The sequence below is a fragment of the Megascapheus bottae genome, chromosome 3 (assembly GCF_031878675.1).
Source record: "Megascapheus bottae isolate mThoBot1 chromosome 3, mThoBot2.hap1, whole genome shotgun sequence".
Taxonomy (NCBI): domain Eukaryota; kingdom Metazoa; phylum Chordata; class Mammalia; order Rodentia; family Geomyidae; genus Megascapheus; species Megascapheus bottae.
Genome location: NC_143511.1, coordinates 71,166,698 through 71,184,531, shown reverse-complemented (window position 1 = coordinate 71,184,531; position 17,834 = coordinate 71,166,698). Strand labels below are relative to the sequence as shown.

The following is a 17,834-nucleotide window of genomic DNA, read 5'->3' as shown; positions in this document are numbered from 1 at the left end:
AATGCTCAAATTCCAGGTCACCCACCTTAAACTAAGCTGTTTAAGAAACCAGGAAGAAATGAGAGTGAACAGCTACATTTCTTAAAAAAAAAAAAAAGGCCAGTTTCAACTAGAAACTAGAATAATAGTGACATTCTCTGCTTTAGTCCTTATAGAAAATGGGTGCCCAGGATTCACCAGTGACTTTACTGTGGTTCTATCTCCACTCTAGACCTTACAAGGGAATCAGTGAAATGACTATTCCACCTTTTCCTGCTTTGCTTCAGTTTTCTTTACTCCTTCTCTGTCTATAAAACCAACCTTCTATTCTGATTCACTGGAACATTTACTTTATTTCAGTGTTGCCTGATTCCAGAATTACAAAATAAAGCTAATTATGCTCTTTAACTTGTTGTCATTTTGCCTTTGACATGTGTTACCTAAGTTTTCTTTATCGTGTGTGTGTCTGTGTGTGTCTGTGTGTGTGTGTGTCAGAGAAAGAGAGAAGAGAGAGAGAGAGAGAGAGAGAGAGAGAGAGAGAGAGAGAGAGAGAGAGAGAGAGAGAGAGAGAGAGAGAGAGAGAGAGAGAGAGAGAGGAGAGGATCATGAGGCTCTAACTCAGGGACTGGGCACTGTCCCTAAGCTCTTTTGTTTAAAGCTAGCACTCTATCACTTTGAGCCACGGTGCCACTTCTGTTTTTCTGGTGGTTAATTGGAGATAAAGGGTAACGGGGACTTTCCTGCTAGGGCTGGCTTTGAACAGCAATCCTCAAATCTCAGCTTCCTGAGTAGCTAGGATTACAGGTGTGAACCCCCAGTGCCTGGCTTCTATATCTTATTTTCTTTCTTTGCAAGTTGGAGATATCTTAGTATCTATCTCATAGAGTTGGATAAGAATTAAACACTATAATATCCTAAGTACTCAGAGCAATGTCAGAGCCAGGGAAAGTTGGCATTATGTATTTTTTTTTTCAGTCCTGGGCTTGAGATCACAGCCTGACCACTCTCCTTGGACTTTTTCAAGGCTAGAGCTCTACCACTTGAGCCTCAGCACCTCTTCCGGCTTTTTTCTATGTATGTGGTAACAAGGAATTGAACCTGGGTTGTCGTGCATGCTAGGCAAGCACTCTACCACCAGGCCAAACTCCTGGCCCAGCATTATGCATTTTATTAAACTGAAATGCACCACAAGACTCACATCAAGTCTGATCATCTGTGAATGCATGCAGAGTATGGTGACAAGAAAATATCCTGTTTCTCATCCCAGGCTCTTGGGACAGGTGTGAGGGTGTATAATCTTTTTCTTTCTAGAAAGAGACGAATGTTGAGATAGAGTAAATATCACTTCTTCATTGGTTCATTTCTGAGAAAGAAGAACTTGTTGCAATGATAATGGGCTCAAGATGTAGGCCTACTATCATATTTCTCCTAGTGAGTCAATCCATCATTTTGTCTGAATGCTTTGTTTCTTTATACACAGTTTCTATGTGGACCCTGATTTTCATGTTTTCTGATTTTTATTTTGATTTGTTCTTTTGCTAGTGTTGGGGATTGAATCCAGGATCTCATGTGTGAGTCCAAGTGCTCTACCACTGAGTTGTACCCCTCTTCCCCAGCCCCATCCAGCATATATATGTGTGTGTGTGTGTGTGTGTGTGTGTGTGTGTGTGTGTGTGTTTTGGTTGGTTGTGGGGCTTTAACTCTGGGCCCACGTGCTATCCCTCAGCTCTTCAACTCAAGGCTACTGCCCTACCCCAGGACCTGGCCATTGTTCCTGAGCTCTTCAGTTCAAGGCTGCCACCCGTTAATTGGAGATAAGAGTCTCTCGGACATTAGTGCCTGGGCTGGCTTTGAACTGCGACCCTCAGATCTCAGCCTCCTGAGTAGCTAGGATTACAGGTATGAGCCACCAAGCCTGGCCTATTTTTTTATTTTTTATTTTTTGCCTGCTCTAGGGGTTGAAGTCAGGGCCTGAGCACTGTCCTTCGGCTTTCCTCAAAGCTAGTACTCTGCCACTTGAACCACAGTACCATTTCTGGCTTTTTCTAGGTATGTGGTACCAAGGAATCAAACCCGGGTCTTTGTGCATGCTAGGCAAGCACTCTACCACTAGGCAAAACTTCCCACCCCATCCAGTGTATTTTTAACTAAAACAGAAAAAAAAAAGTGTTGGGGAGGGCGATGGCCAATAAGGAATGAATAGAAAAAGGAGATAGGAAAGGCAACTGTTAATTTACCAAGAGAGAAGTACTAGACACTGTCTCAAATAATCTTAAGTATCACTTCTCCTATATAGACAACAGATATTCCTGAGAATCATATTCAAGATTGCAGAGGCCTCTGGATACCTGAATTAGAAGGATAAAGCCTGCTGTCACCTGAGTTCTCTTTAAAATTTTCAGAAGTACTCTCTCATTAACTGCATGGACTAACAGCTTCTCTCCCTAACTTTGGGCCACTTTTTTTTTTTTTTTTTACCAGTCCTGGGCTTGAACTCAGGACCTGCGCACTGTCCTTGAGTTTTCTCAAGGCTAGCACTCTACCACTTGAGCCATAGCACAACTTTTGGCTTTTTCTATATATGTGGTACCAAGGAATCGAACCCAGGGCTTTGTGCATGCTAGGCAAGCACTCTACCACTAGGCCACGCTCCTGGCCCCTGGCCACTTTTTAATAGCACTAAAGGCAAATAGGTGTTAAATCTGTTTTAAGAATCTCACTGCTATTACCTATTTATAGCCAAGGGTGACTGTGAGATATTTAAGGAAAAAAATGAGAGAAATAAAAAAAGACCAATGGTGTCTGTCCACGGGAGCCGTGTGTGGCTTGCTTGGCTTCATTCTGATTTACAGGTGATGTCTGGTTCAAAGCAAGTTGGGTTAGGGCTGATGACATAAAAAACAGGTGGATTTTCACTTGGGCTCTAACAAAGGAGGCAGAAGTAGAACAAGAGGGTTTCTAGAATTTTGTGTCATTTGTCATCTTCAGTCCTGCAACGTGTGAAATGTGATACAGAAGGAAATGCACTGTATATCCAGGAAATATCTGTGAATGTTTCAGAACTGTTGCTAGGAATAGCCAGGCCAGGGTCATCTATTTTAGGAGGGAGGACAGGGGATTTTTACTAAGTAAGAAAGAAATGTTTCATCAACATTTGCAAAATTGGGATGATGACTCTTTCTGAGACTAAAACTGATGGCTCCCGTAAAACAAAGATTCTAGAACAGGCTTCAGAAAAGCCATGATACACCAAGATTGAGGAAGAGGGGATTTGGGTTCAAAAAACAAACAAAAGAATAAACCAACAGGGTGGAGTTTCTTTTTGCAGAGAAACTGATGAAAACCAAGACTTGACATGGATAACTTTGGAAGCTTTGATTTTTTCTTTCTTTCTTTCTTTTTCCTTTTCTTTTCTTTCTCTCTTTCTTTCTTTTTTTTTTTTTTGCCAGTCCTAGGTCTTGAACTCAGGGCCTGAGCACTGTCCTTGGGCTTTCTCAATTCTAGTAGTCTGCCACTTGAGCCACAGCATCATCTCTGGCTTTTTCTATGTATGTGATACTGAAGAATTGAACTCCGGTCTTTGTGCACGCTAGGCAAGCACTCTACCAATAGGCCAAACTCCCGGCCCCTGGAAGCTTTGGTTTCTAAGAAGAAGTATATAACATCAATTGTGATGTTATCTATCTAATTATAGTTATACATATATGTGTATATTTTTTCTTCAGACTGAATTTTGTTACGTAGCTCCAGGCTAGTGCCAGCTTGTGATCCTCTTGCCTCAGCCTCACAGTGCTGGGGTAGCTGGCACATATAATCACTCCCAGTGGCTATCAATATATTGTAAGTGTTATAACAATACATGTGTCTGGTTTAAAAGCTTCTTCTTTTTTTTTTTCTGGTCATGGGACTTGAACTCAGAGCTCAGGCTCTGTCCCAAAGCTCTTTTATTCAAGGCTAGCACTCCACACTTTGAGCCACACCTCCACTTCTGGTTTTCTGGTGGCTAACTGGATATGAGAGTCTCACAGACTTTCCTGCCCAACCTTGTGAGTAGCTAGGATTATAGGCATGAGCCACCAGAGCCTGGCTAATGCTTCTTATAATATGTTTAATTCCCGGGGACTGCTTTTTTTTTTTTTTTTTGCCAGTCCTGGGGCTTGAACTTAGGGCCTGAGCACTGTCCTTGGGCTTTCTCAAGGCTAGCACTCTACCACTTTGAGCCATAGCACCACTTCTGGTTGTTTTTTTGTTTTTTTGTTTTTTTTTGCCAGTCCTGGGCTTGAGCTCAGGGCCTGAGCACTGTCCTTGGACTTTCTCAAGGCTAGAGCTTTACCACTTGAGCCGCAGCACCACTTCCGGCTTTTTTCTATGTATGTGGTACCAAGGAATCGAACCCGAGTCTTCGTGCATGCTAGGCAAGCACTTTAACCACTAGGCCAAACTCCCGGCCCACTTCTGGTTTTTTTCTATGTATGTGGTATCAAGGAATCAAACCCTGTCTTTGTGCATGCTAAGCAAACACTCTAACACTAGGCTAAACTCAGGCCCCTGGGACTGCTGTTTTGAACTATGCTCCATAGTGGGCTCAAAAAAACCCAGAAAAAATAATGTCCCCAGGGCTGACACTCCATGTCACCCAAGCAAAATTTTGTTGTTTTGTGACTCTGTAAGGAATTAAGAGAATCAAAGATGGTCAAGTTGTCCAAACAGGCCTATTAATACAACTATGGCTGACATATCCTTTAAGCATTACAAAATTTTGTCCTCCCACAACCGTCTTTCAATAATTGTCATCTGTGAAAGATAAAGAGTCTAATCCCACAATTAATACCACAGCAGGATGCTCAAAATGTATTTTTATATATATTTTTTATTGTAATTAATAAAAGGGTTACATGATATTTGCCATATAGAAGGTGCATTAATTCACATACATTGATACCCTTTCACATGTCTTGGTACCCTTTACCTTCCCTGTCAAAATGTATTTCTCATCTACCTCCACTTCCTTCTTGCAATGCTCCTCCTGGCTGGTGGTTATTAAACTGGACAAATAAAAGCAAGTAGCACCCAATTAAACTGGAACTTTCTTTGAATTCCTTATATAAAATTCAAATTTAACTGGGTGTCCACTATGTATTTTCCCAGGTGTGTGTGTGTGTGTGTGTGTGTGTGTGTGTGTGTGTGTGTGTGCTCATTTTCATTTTGATGCTGGGGATTGAACCTAGGGTCTCTGGCATCCAAAGTACATGTCCCACAATTAAGCTAAGTCTCCAGCCCCTAATTTCTAGTATTTTATCTGACTAAGGAATTCCTGCCTACTTTCACCAATCTCCTGCTTTTGCTAATAAAAATATATTTCATTGCTGTCCAAACACATTGGTCTAAAGTGTCTTTCTACTTGGGTTCAAAATCTGGTGCCATCATATGCTGGCTTTGTAACCTTGGATAAGTGACCTAACTCACAATGCCAAGATTCCCACATCTGCAAAATGGGGTTAAAAACAGTTCATGTTTAGCAAGTTGTTTTGGGGACTACATGAGATGATATATTTAAAGGTTTAGAATATAGGGTCACAGCTATTATACCTAGCAAGCAGGCATGGTGAGAAAATAAAATGTCACCTGGGACCTTTCATTTGCCAGGAATATTCACTATCTGTATTCGGATAAGTGAGAGCTGAAGGTGGTTATAACTACACTTATTTGACAATAAGAGGTAGGTCCAGGGCTGGAAATATGGTTCAGTGGTAGAGTGTTTGCCTAGCATTCATGATTCCTCAGAGCCACATAAACAGAAAAAGCCAGAAGTGGTGCTGTGGCTCAAATGGTAGAGTGCTAACCTTGAGCAAAAGAAGCCCAGGGACAGTGCCCAGGCCCTGAGTTCAAGCACGAGGACTGGCAAAAAAAAAAAAAAAAAAGAAAAAGAAAAAAATGGTTCATAATGAATAATCAATGTCAGTACACTACAATAGTTTACAACACAGCCTTTCCTAGCCTTTTCTTTAAAAATGTAAGGTTCTAGCTGGGCACAGTGGCTCACATCTGTAATTCTAGCTACTCAGGAGGCTGAGATCTGAGGATAAAGGTTCAAACCAGCCCAGGCACAAAAGAACCTAAGACTCTTATCTCCATTTAACTTCTAGAAAATGAGAAGTGGGGCTTGGCTCAAGGGTAGGGTGGTAGCCTTGAGCTGAAGAGCTTAGGGAGAGTACCCAGGCGGAGATCAAGCCCCATGACCACAAAAAAAAAAAAGTACGGTTCTTTTTTGTTTGATTGTTTTGTGGTGCTCTGAACCAATCCCAGCACCTCCACAACCACAACTCCATTTCTTTTTTTAAATTTTTAATTTTTTTCCATATACTTTTTATTGTAATTAATGGAAGGGTTACATTATATTCACCAGATAGAAGGTACATTACTTCACATACATTGATACCCTTTCTCATGTCTTGGTCCCCATTTCCTTCCCCTCCCCCTCCCCCTCATCTGTTTTCCCCCCTTCCCTATTCGATTTCAAATAACCAAATAAGCATATATACAATATATCAGATAACAAGGTGAAATACTGTAATAATATGAGATAGCCAAGGGACAGCAAAAGAGATGAGAGATAACATAGTATATTAAGGACAACAATCACTCATTATATGGCTTTTGTTTCTATATCCTGAGGGTCCTTTCATTTAGCATCATACTATATGGCCTTATATATCTAGGTTTTGTTCTATTGTAAATCTCTGCTAGGAGAGCCCAAGGTTTTTACTGATTATGACAGATAAGGGAAATCATTGAGCCTATGTTCCTTTGAGTCTGGCTTACTTCATTTACTATGACTTTTTCTAAGTCTTTCCATTTCCTTACAAATGGGGCAATGTAGTCCTTTCTGACAGCAGCATAGAATTCCATTGCCACAACTCTACTTCTGAACTATGTTTTGTTTTATTTTTGAGACAGGGGCTTACAAGGTAGCCCGAGCTGGCCTCAAAGTTCATATATTCATATTACATGAATATATGACCATGCCCAACTAAAAATGAATTTGTGTGCTTTGAAAAAAAAACCCAACACAGTGGATTGACCCATAAAACCCAGTTCTGCCTCCTGTCTGCCATTGCCAAGCCCTCTAAGATCTATACTCTAAATAGATTCAAAGACTTACAAAAAAGAATCACAGACAAAAAATCTCCTTTAGTGAGGAAGCAAATTTAGCGTGATCTTTATAGACGCACACAATGTAGACAGAACTTCTGGTCCCAAATGTGTTTTTTGTCCTGAGCCCCTGCCTGCAACAATCCTGCTCAATGCGTCATCAGTGAATACAAAGGTCAACAAAAGGCTCTCACCCAATAGCTTTTTAAAGCAAAAGCCAAAGAAAGCTGTAACCTGTAGCCTCTATTCATCACTAGCCCTCAATGCATTTCCCTTTTTATAATGGAGAACATCTGCCTCTTTCTCAGCCAGGACTTTTATGGAAAAAATAAAATAATAAAAAAAAGCAGCATCCTTTTCTCTTTTCTTTTGTGGCTTTCCTAAAGCTTTGACTAGGAAAGGAATTCTTTACAAGTGGTTTTACCATCCAAATCTTTAATTTGGTCTCCCCTTCCCTTCCTTTCCCTTCCCTTCACTTCCCTTCCCTTCCCTTTACCTCCCTTTCTTTTTTCTTTGCTACAGAAAATCCTGTACCTGTAAATAAGAACACAAAGGCTCATGTCTGTAATGAAAGCTATCCAAAAGGCTGAGATCTGAGGATAGTGGTTCAATGGTAGCAGAGGCAAGAAAGTGGGTAAGATTCTTATCTTCAACTAGCCACCAAAAAGCTGAACATGAAGGTATAGCTCAAATGGTGGGGCACCAGCCTTCAGTGAAAAATCTAAAGAACACGACTGGTCCTGAGTTCAAATCCCAGTCCCAGTACCCACACCACACACAAAGAAGACAAGGGTTCTTTCTGAAAGAATTTCAGTTGTACTAGGGTACATTATGCTTCTCTTAGCAAACTCTTTTTTTTTGTTTGTTTTTAGGCTTAATATACAGAGAACAAAGGACTGGATACATTTTAGCAATGCTGGCATTTGAGAAGCTTTATGTTGTCCTTGAGGTTAAGTTGCATGGTAAGAGATGGAAAATAAATTAATTTATCTGGGGGGTGGGTGGGGGGGGGAGGGTGATGGGTACCAAGACATGTGAAAGGGTATCAATGTATGTGAATTAATGCACCTTCTATCTGGCAAATATCATGTAACCCTTTTATTAATTACAATAAAAAATTATAAAAAATTAAAATAAAAAAATAAATTAATTTATCTTACATAGGAAGACATAAGACATATAAGACATAAGAAATGGCCTTGAAGCAAGCAAAACAAAACAAAACAAAGAAACAACAAACAAAAGCAAACCAAAAATACCTTTTAGTAAGAGGAGAATTTAAGGTACACCAATAGGAAGATGTTGAGGTGTGTTTGACAGTGCTTTTCTGTGTTCTTTCAGGCCAGACTGAATCTCTTCAGCTCCCATATGCAGTGGGTCAAAAGGGCCAGTCTAAATGGAAGTGAATTTCCCTAAACAGGAGCATGTGTTGACAGTAAAAGGGCCCGCCAATTCCCATTAATTTGTCAAAAAAGGACAGTTTTTGTAATAAAAATTTACTTTCTAGCAATGCTACAGCGAGAACTTCTCAATAAGAGTTCACCTAAATACCTTTTTCTTCATTAAGTGTAACCGGCTAGGTGCTGGTGGCTCACACCTGAAATCCTAGCTACTCCTGGCTGAGATCTGAAAATCATGGTTTGAAACCAGCCCAGACAGGAAAGTCCATGAGATTGTCATGTCTAGTTAATCACCAGAAAACCAGAAATGGAGCCATGGTTCAAGGTAGTGGAGCACTAGTCTTGAGAAGAAGAGCCCAGGCCCTGAGTTCAATTCTACTGACAAAAAAAAAAAAAAGTAACTGATATAGAACCAAACAGATTCACTGCTGAATTCTACCAGACCTTTAAAGAACTAACACCAATGCTTCCCAAACTTCAAATTACTCCATAAAATAGAAAGCAAAAGATCACAAACTCTTCTATGAAGTCAGTATTATTGCCTTGATACCCAAATTGGGTTGGGTTAAGGACACAACAACAACAATAACAAAATCATAGACAAATTTCCCTGATGTGCATAGATACAAATATCCTCTAGAAAATAATACTTCAACAATACACTAAAACGATTCTATGTTATAACCAAGTTGGTTTCATTCTATGGATGTTAGGATGGTTCAATATATACAAACCAGGAAATGAATATAATACATAAGCAGAATCAGGAACAAAGATCACACAATCATCTTAATACATCTTCAGCCAGGCTCAGAAAGACAATTATTGTACATTTCTCTCATAATTGAAATCTAGATGAAGAAAAAGAGAGAAAGAGGACATGAATGTGAAAAGGGGAAGGACATTGAGGGTGACCTGGGGGTGATTATGGCTGAAGTATATTCTATGCATGTATGAAAATGTCATAATGAAACCCATTAAATTTTGTGAAAGTTAAGAGTCATAAACAAAAGAGTAACTGGATCATTACAGAATGAGTACAGAAGATTGTTATTTCTCTATCACCCGAGTCATGCCTCCATTCTCTTTTGCTTTAGTTAGTTCTTGAATAGTGTCTAACATTTTTGCCTAGGTTCTGCCTGGACTCTGATTAGCCCATCTACCCACAGAAATGTAATGATAGGCATACAGTACCATGTTCAGGTTTTTATTGTTTAAGATGAGATTTCTGTAACATTTTTCCCTAGGCTGGCCTTGGAGAGAGCATAAGTCATTCTCCATGTCCCCAATCACTAAATATGAACCACCAGTGCCATATGAGAAATCTTAAAAAAAAAGCAGCATTTACTAATAAAATTAAATTTGTCTATGTATAAATGTTGTGTTATTTTTTTTTACTAAGTAATGAATTCTACTGACTGTCAAAACAGATATTCCAAATGGACCAAATTTGGTCTAAAATAGCAAAGTAAGTAAAAATTTTCTTTTACCAATTTTTACATTATGTGTACATCTGCATATGTGTGCTGTCCTTGAGCTTTTCTGCTCAAGGCCAGCACTCTACTTGAGCCACAGCTCCACTTCTGGTTTTCTGGCAATTAATTGGAGACAAGAACGTCATAGACTTTCCTGTCTTGGCTGGCTTCCAATTGTAATCCTGAGATCTCAGCTTCCTGAGTAGCTAGGATTACAGCTAGTGCCCAGCTGATTTTTATGTTTTGAATGACTATTATTTCTTTTTTTTTGGCCACTCCTGGGCTTGGGCTCAGGGCCTAAGCACTGTCCTTGGGTTTTCTCAAGGCTATAGCTCTATTAGTTGGGCCACAGCACCACTTTTAGCTTTTTCCTATGTACCCAGGAATTGAACCTGGGTCTTCCTTCGTGCATGCTAAGCAAGCACTCTACCATTAGGTCAAACTCCTGGCCCCTGAATGACCAATTTTTAATCTACTTCCATACTATGTTCTATTTCTTTACATTATGGATAAATAATTGTGTGATAATATATGTAGAATTTATAAGCCTGTACTAAGCAAGTATTAGCTTAATTTCTTAAGGACTTTCTAGATTCTATTGATTAATAGCATTCCCTAAATGAATTGTGATAAATTATGGTTTATACTGAATTTGTAGGTAAAATGCTCTGCCCTTTGTGTTACATCTTCCATAAATTGAATAATGTTGTGAATTAAGATGAGTGGTTTGAAATCTAGTGAATCCCTAATCTAATTGCATTGTGTTTCTTTTGTCTTAAAACATAAATACAACAGTTAAAAAATAAAAGTAATACTATTGGGAATGCTAAAGAATAACAGGAAGCTGGGCATGGTTTTCACGCCTGTAATCATAGCTACTCAGGAGGCTGAGATCTGAGGTTTGCTCTTCAAAGCCAGCATGGGCACAAATGGACCTGATACTCTTATCTCCAATTAACCACTAGAAAACCAGGAGTGGGGCTGTGGCTCAAGTGGTAGAGTGCTAGCCTTGAGTACTAAAGCTAAGGGACAATGCCTAGGTCCTGAGTTCAAGCCCCAATATTGGCACAAAAAGAAAGAAATGAAGGAAGGAAGGAAGGAAGGAAGGCAGGGAGGAGCGAAATAGGGAGGGAGGGAAGGAAGGACGAAGGAAAAAAAGAAAAGGCATGATCCTTAGTCTCTATAAACTTAGGGACAATCTCAATTGGTTCTAGGTGTATTTGAGTCTAAAAATGAATAGACAGTTTAAGGAGTGACCCTAAAAATGGGACTTAGACAAGATTTGTTTTCGTTAGAATATTCCATTTGCTTTTATGAACACAGTGAAGTCACATTTCACACATGTAACAAGTACTATAAGAAAATCTTTTCATTTCTTTCTTTTTTCTTTTGTACTCGGCCTGAGCACTGTCCTTGGGCTTTCTCAAGGCTAGTACTCTGCCACTTGAGCCACAGCACCACTTCTATTTTGTTCCTATGTATGTGGTACCAAGGAATTGAACCCAGGTCTTCATGCATGCAAGGCAAGCACTCTACCACTAGGCCAAACTCCAAGCCCAAGAAAACCTCTTCTTTGTACAAGTTCATGAAGAAGAATTGAGTCAGGAGCTAGTGGCTGGTGCCTGCAATCCTAGCTACTCAGTAAGCTGAGATCTGAAAGTCCATTCGCCTCTTATTACCAATTAACCACCAAAAGTGGAGCTGAAGTTCAAATGACAGAACTCTAGCATTGAGCAAAAATGTTCAGAGATGGTGCCCAAGCCCTGAGTTTAAGCCCTAGGACCAGCACAAGCACATACATGTGTACGTGCACGAGTACGCACATGCACACACATACACACACACACACACACAATTGTTTTTAAGTTTTAAAATAAGCAAAAGGTAACTATAATCTTTTATAGTCACTTATTTGCCCATCTATACCCTGTAGCTATAGCAACTTATTTCAAAAACCAATTCTGAAAATAGCAATGTTCAGATTTTACTTTTGGCCTCATCCCTTCTGTCCGACATGACCTAGACTTTGTCCTTGCTATATAGCCAACATAACATCAGCCCCTCATTGTGGTTTCTATTACTGTCTCTAAATTCTGCTAACCAAAATTACAGGTAAATGACTTTGCAGAAAGCTTTGGACAGTTATTTAGATTCCTTGACTTTTTGACCATTCTTCTACTATCCCATTTTTCATTCAATGTCACTATGGTAACTCTTGCTGCCTTTATTTGTTATAACATAGCTCAAATACATTCATCTTTCACATTATAAGAAAGACTTGAATCAAATAATCTGATATAATATTTTATGTAACTTCTAATAAATCTGGGTATGAAATATCTCCAGTAAAATCTCCATCTAAAAAGGAACAATTTCTTTTCTCCAAAGCAACACTGAATAGTGGCATGCATTCAAATTCTAGTCATTCAAGAAAAAATGTGAGAAAACCCTCCCACCCCCCCCAGTCTTTGTTAACTAAAACAGTAAAATTCCAAGAAAGGAGAACAAATCTTTTGTGTCTAATCCAGTAGCAGAATTGAAGTAGTTGAGTCTAATAATGTTCTAATAATGTTCATTATACATTCCTTAATCTAGGCAATGATTACAAATTTCATGCATTTAATTTGAACAGGGGTAATTTAGTTGCTTTCTCAATGACTCATTTTGCAAACCATTGGCCATTCGCGTGCTGGCTGGAGTGGGCCATGTGCTTCCTTCCCGCTGATATCACTGGAAATCTTGAGTCCAGATCAAAGCCACTTGATGTGTCTCTGACCCTTCTTCACAATGCACAGTGGGCCCTGATTTCTTAGCTCAGAAATTCTGCACTTGTTTCACTGACCCCATGGTGGTTACCACTTGCCAATAGCCTACACGTCGATGTTCGCTGAAAACCCTACCACAAGAGCTCTTTGGAAAGCCGCTCTTACATTCTGGTTTTCAAATGACTTCTAAGTCTACTCCCAGATTTCAGAAAATCTGGTTTGCTACCAAGACATCAGTGAAGAGAGAAACTCAAGAAAATGGAGGGCCAGTACTAGAGAAGCTCCTTTTGCTCTGGAGGTGCACGGGAGGGGCACTGGGAGAATCGGCCTGTGCCTTACCTCGGTAGTCATGTCTGGGCGGGATGTTTCTGCAGCTCCCAGGGTTGCCTCCTCCGCCTTCAGCAGCATACTGTCCCACCCAGTTCCTGGAGAAAAACAATAACAACATCCATTTGAGCCAAACTGATACAGATGACACAAATGAAGCTGTCATTTGATGGATTACAAATTCACCTGATTTGTAAAGAAACCCATGATGACCCATGGCTCCAAATTTATCTGCCAGTAGATGTTTACTAGGATAGTTTGCTGTCTGGGTTATGGCCAGTTAACTCTTCCTTTTTTTTTTTTTTTTTTTTTTGATCTAATCTCATTATAGAATCCATCATTTATCTTACTGAGCATTCCATTCCAAACCCAGATTAGAAAAGGGGCTGGAACGGATTCCTCCAGCATGGAGGTTTATACTGAGGTTTCATTTGAGGCTTAAAATGAATCCACAACAAAGAAATATGTAATATTGAACTCAGTACACAGCAGAAAAAATTCAGTACTGGTATGGTAGTACATGCCTTTACTCCCAGCACTTTGAGAGATCAAGGAATGAAAATCTTTAATTCAAGGTTATCCTGGCTTACCTAGGGAGACGAGAGGAGAATATGTTTCAATAAAACAAAATAAATACTAGGAAGTAGAAACATGGTTAGATAGCAGGTACAGTGGGGAGAAACCTGAATGGGGGGAGGAAGGGGGCACAAATGCAGTCATTACATTTAATGTGCACTATGTATATATTGAACTATGTATGTATCTTGAGGGTAGGCATGGGAGGGGGGAAATGGGAGAGAATGATGGAGGAAGTGACATTAAGATGCATTGCATTAATAACCTGATTTTATAGAAATGTAACTCTTTGTACAACTACTTATTAACTACATATTAAAAAAAACTTTTCAACCCCACGAAAGCAAATGATTCTAATTCTAGATTATTCAATTTTTTTCTTTTTTATTTAATATACACACTGGAAATAATGGAGTATTATTTTGTGTGTGTGTGGGGTGTTGGTACTGAGGCTTGAATTCAGGGCCTTTGTTCTTGCTTGGCTTTTTTACTCATGGATGGTGCTCAACCAGTTGAACCACACCTCCAGTCAGTTTCATTGCGGGTGCAATATTGTGGATTCTTTTTTTTTTTTTTGCCAGTCCTGTGCTTGAGCTCAGGGCCTGAGCACCGTCCTTGGACTTGGACTTTCTCAAGGCTAGAGCTCTACCACTTGAGCCTCAGCACCACTTCCGGCTTTTTTTCTATATGTGGTACGGAGGAATCAAACCCGGGTTTTCATGCATGCTAGACAAGCACTTTAACCACTAGGCCAAACTCCCGGCCTGCATTATTCTTCTTAAGCTGATTTTGAACCAAAATTCTTCAGGGGTCATCCTTTTTAAATAGCTCGGCTTATAGGCATGAGCCACCAACATGTGGTTCGTTCTCTCTCTCTCTCTCTTTCTCTCTCTCTCTCCCTTCCTTCCTTCCTTCCTTCCTTCCTTCCTTCCTTCCTTCCTTCCTTCCTTCTTTCCTTCCTTCCTTCCTTCCTTCTTTCCTTCCTTCCTTCTTTCCTCCCTTCCTCCCTTCCTTCCCTCCTTCCTCTTTCTCCCTTTCTTGTGCTAAAGATCCACTCCAAAGGCTCTCACATGCTAGGCAAATACTCTACCACTGAGCTGCATGCCAAGTCCACACAAACTTTCTTAATTTATATACATATATATGTGTGTGTGTATTTATTTAATTGGTATAATAATTTCCTGTTTGGGAAATGAGTGTTCCTAACCCAAGCTGTCAAAAGGTTTCTTCAAGAAGTTAAAATAATTTGTCATATTTGTTTACATAATTAATTTCCTTAATAAGCAATTTTCCTTAAGGCAACTCAAGTACAATATTCATTCCAATTAGTCCAATTTAAAGATCTGAACAGTCTCATATCACGTTAATTCATGATTGGCAAACTTTGCTGGTGGCCACATAGTAAATATTTTAGGCTTCAGTACTATCTTCTCTGTTGTAATTTCTTAAGTTGCCACTATAGAGTGAAAGCAGCTGCTAGACAAAATATAAACAAATGGGCATAGCTAGGTTCCAAAAAGACTTTCTTAAAATAAACAGTGGCCCATATTTATTCCATGAGGCATATTTTCCAATCTCTATACTAAATCAAACAATTGAAGAACTGGAGTTATAGCTTAGTGGTAAAGCTCATATATAGCATGTGTGAGACCCTGTGCTTCGTAAAATGAATAAATAAATAGAGAAACTAGAGGTGTGTAAGATTACTGTATCCAACATTTCTAGCAAGGATCAACTGAATGACCAGACAGTAAAACATGAAATATCACTGGGGTTTACTTGATATCTTACATAAATGAATAGGAAATGAAATACATTTTTAATACTTTAGTATTGCTCACATTCCCTTATTTTATATTATATAGATTCCTAAGAGCCTCATTGTAAGTCTATATGAATAATGGATTACTCAAGATCCATGGGCTATAATTCATTTCAAAATACAATAACTGTTGTGCCTTACTGTTTTGCTGAAATTGGGTCAGAAGAGTTTGGTGACATGTCTGCAATTCCTTTTTGCTATTTGTTTTTTAAGAGCTGGAAATCCTTGCTAGGTCCTGGAGGCTCACGCCTATACTGGTAAGCTACTCAGAAGGCTAAGATCTGAAAATCATGTTGAAGGCAGCCTGGGTAAGAAAGTCTGTAAGATTCATATCTCCAATGAATCACCAAAAGTCAGAAGTGAGGTATGGCTTAAGTTCTAGAGCACCAGTAGTGAGCAAAAAGCTCAGGGACAGTGCTCAGACCCAGAGTTCAAGTCCCAGTACTGGCACACAGACAAAATAAAACAAAATCACAGCTTTATACAGGACAGGCAAATGCTTAACCACTGAGCTATATCTACAACACTTAGTTTTATCTGATGAAAATTTCTCAGGAAAAAGACCAATCTTTACTTCTCTCTATATAATTTCCCCACTATGCATTGCATTTCACGACTAATTGTCACATCTGAATTATTTTACTGTGGGTAGATTTGACTCACAGAGACAGAGATGTCAGGGTGGTGGACAATTATGTGATGTAATAGTTTGCATTGCTGCTCTGCCCACATTCACTTCCCTCCTCTCTTACTGTGAGAGAAAGCTCCTCCTCTGTCCTGCTGATGTTTACTTTGGCCAATGGGGTGTAAGGAGAAAGGACAAGCAAAGGCTCACAAGGGCTTATTTGAGGCCTGTCCTCTTGCACTCCACTGTGGTGGGAGAGGGATACATCCCAGGATGGAGATGCTTGGAGGAACAGACTTGGAACCAAACCAAGTCTAGATCAGTCAATCCCCAGCCCTACTTCCAATGTTTCACATAAAACAGAAACTTTATTGTGACAATAGCTAATAGAAGCTAAAGCAAGATATAAGCAAAGTTAGAAGTAAAATCTTTTAGATCAAGGACTTTTTTTCCCCCTCCTATGTTGCTTTGTTACTCAATTTGGCTTTGCATTCTTAGACTCAAATAATCTTCCTGCCTCAGTCTCACAGGTACCTGGGATATGGGTACATCACATTATATCTGCTGGATCACCTAGTTTGTGTGTGTGTGTGTGTGTGTGTGTGTGTGTGTGTGTGTGTGTGTGTGTGTGCCAATATTGGAGATTGAACTTAGGGCCTGGGATTTGTCCATTAGCTTTTCTCTCAAGGCTAACAATCTACTCCCTTGAGCTACAGTTCCATTTCTGGATTTGGGATGATTAACTGGAGATAAAAAACTCAGAAACTCTTCTGCCTGATCTGCCTTTAAACCTTGAATGTTAGATCTCAGCATCCCTAATAGCTAGGATTACTAGTATGAATCACTAGCACTAAGCTGGGTCACCTACTTTAAAACTGAAAATATAACTCTTTGTAAAGTAACATTTTCATCTGCAGCCAGCTATTGGTGGCTCACACCTATAATCCTAACTACTAAGGAGGCTGAGATCTGAGGACTGCGCTTCAAAGCTAGCCTGAGCAGGAAAGTCTATGAGACTCTTTTCTCCAATTAACCACCAGAAAACTGGAAGTACATCTGTGGTTCAAAGTGGTAAAGCACTAGCCTTGAACACAAAAGCTCAGTGACAGCTCCCAGGACCCAAGTTCAAGGAAGCCCTCTAATCCTAGCTACTCAGAAGGCTGAGATCTGAGGATCAAGGTTCAAAGCCAGCCCAGGCACAAAAGGACCTGAGACTCTTATCTCCAATTAACCTTTAGAAAACAGGAAGTGGGGTTTGGCTCAAGGGTAGGGTGGTAGCATGGGGCTTGAACTCAGCCTGTGCACTGTCCCTCAGCTCTTCAGCTCAAGGCTAACACCCTACCCCTGGGCCTGGGCATTGTCCCTGAGCTCTATAGCCCAGGGACAATACATATAGCTATATGTATTATTTTACTTTGGAAAATATTCCTTGGGTTGAACCTAGAGCATGGGTACTGCGTTGAGCTTTTGTGCTCAAGGATAGTGTTTTGCCATTTGGAACACCAGGTCCATTTCCAGATTTTTTTTGTTTTAAGTTGGATTGTTCCTGTCCAGGATGAGATCCTCAGATTTCAGCCTCCTCAGTAGCTAGGAATACAGGTATAAGCCACCAACATCTGGCCTTTGGGAAGTATTTTCTCTCTGCTACGGTCTTACCTTTGTTTATTCAACTATCTTTCATAAATGCTCTATGAGCACAAATTGAAGTATGAG

General features: G+C 39.8%; 1 protein-coding gene across 5 annotated transcripts in view; it reads right to left on the bottom strand.

Moving 5' to 3' along the window:
• Palm2akap2 (PALM2 and AKAP2 fusion) overlaps positions 1–17,834 on the bottom strand; it is a 396,491-nt gene that overhangs the window by 104,372 nt on the left and 274,285 nt on the right. For all 5 annotated transcript variants that reach the window (XM_090330411.1, XM_090330409.1, XM_090330410.1 and 2 more), the window contains one exon: positions 13,111–13,196. In XM_090330411.1, coding sequence (XP_090186537.1) covers positions 13,111–13,196 — 86 coding nt within the window. The remainder of the gene's footprint in view (positions 1–13,110; positions 13,197–17,834) is intronic.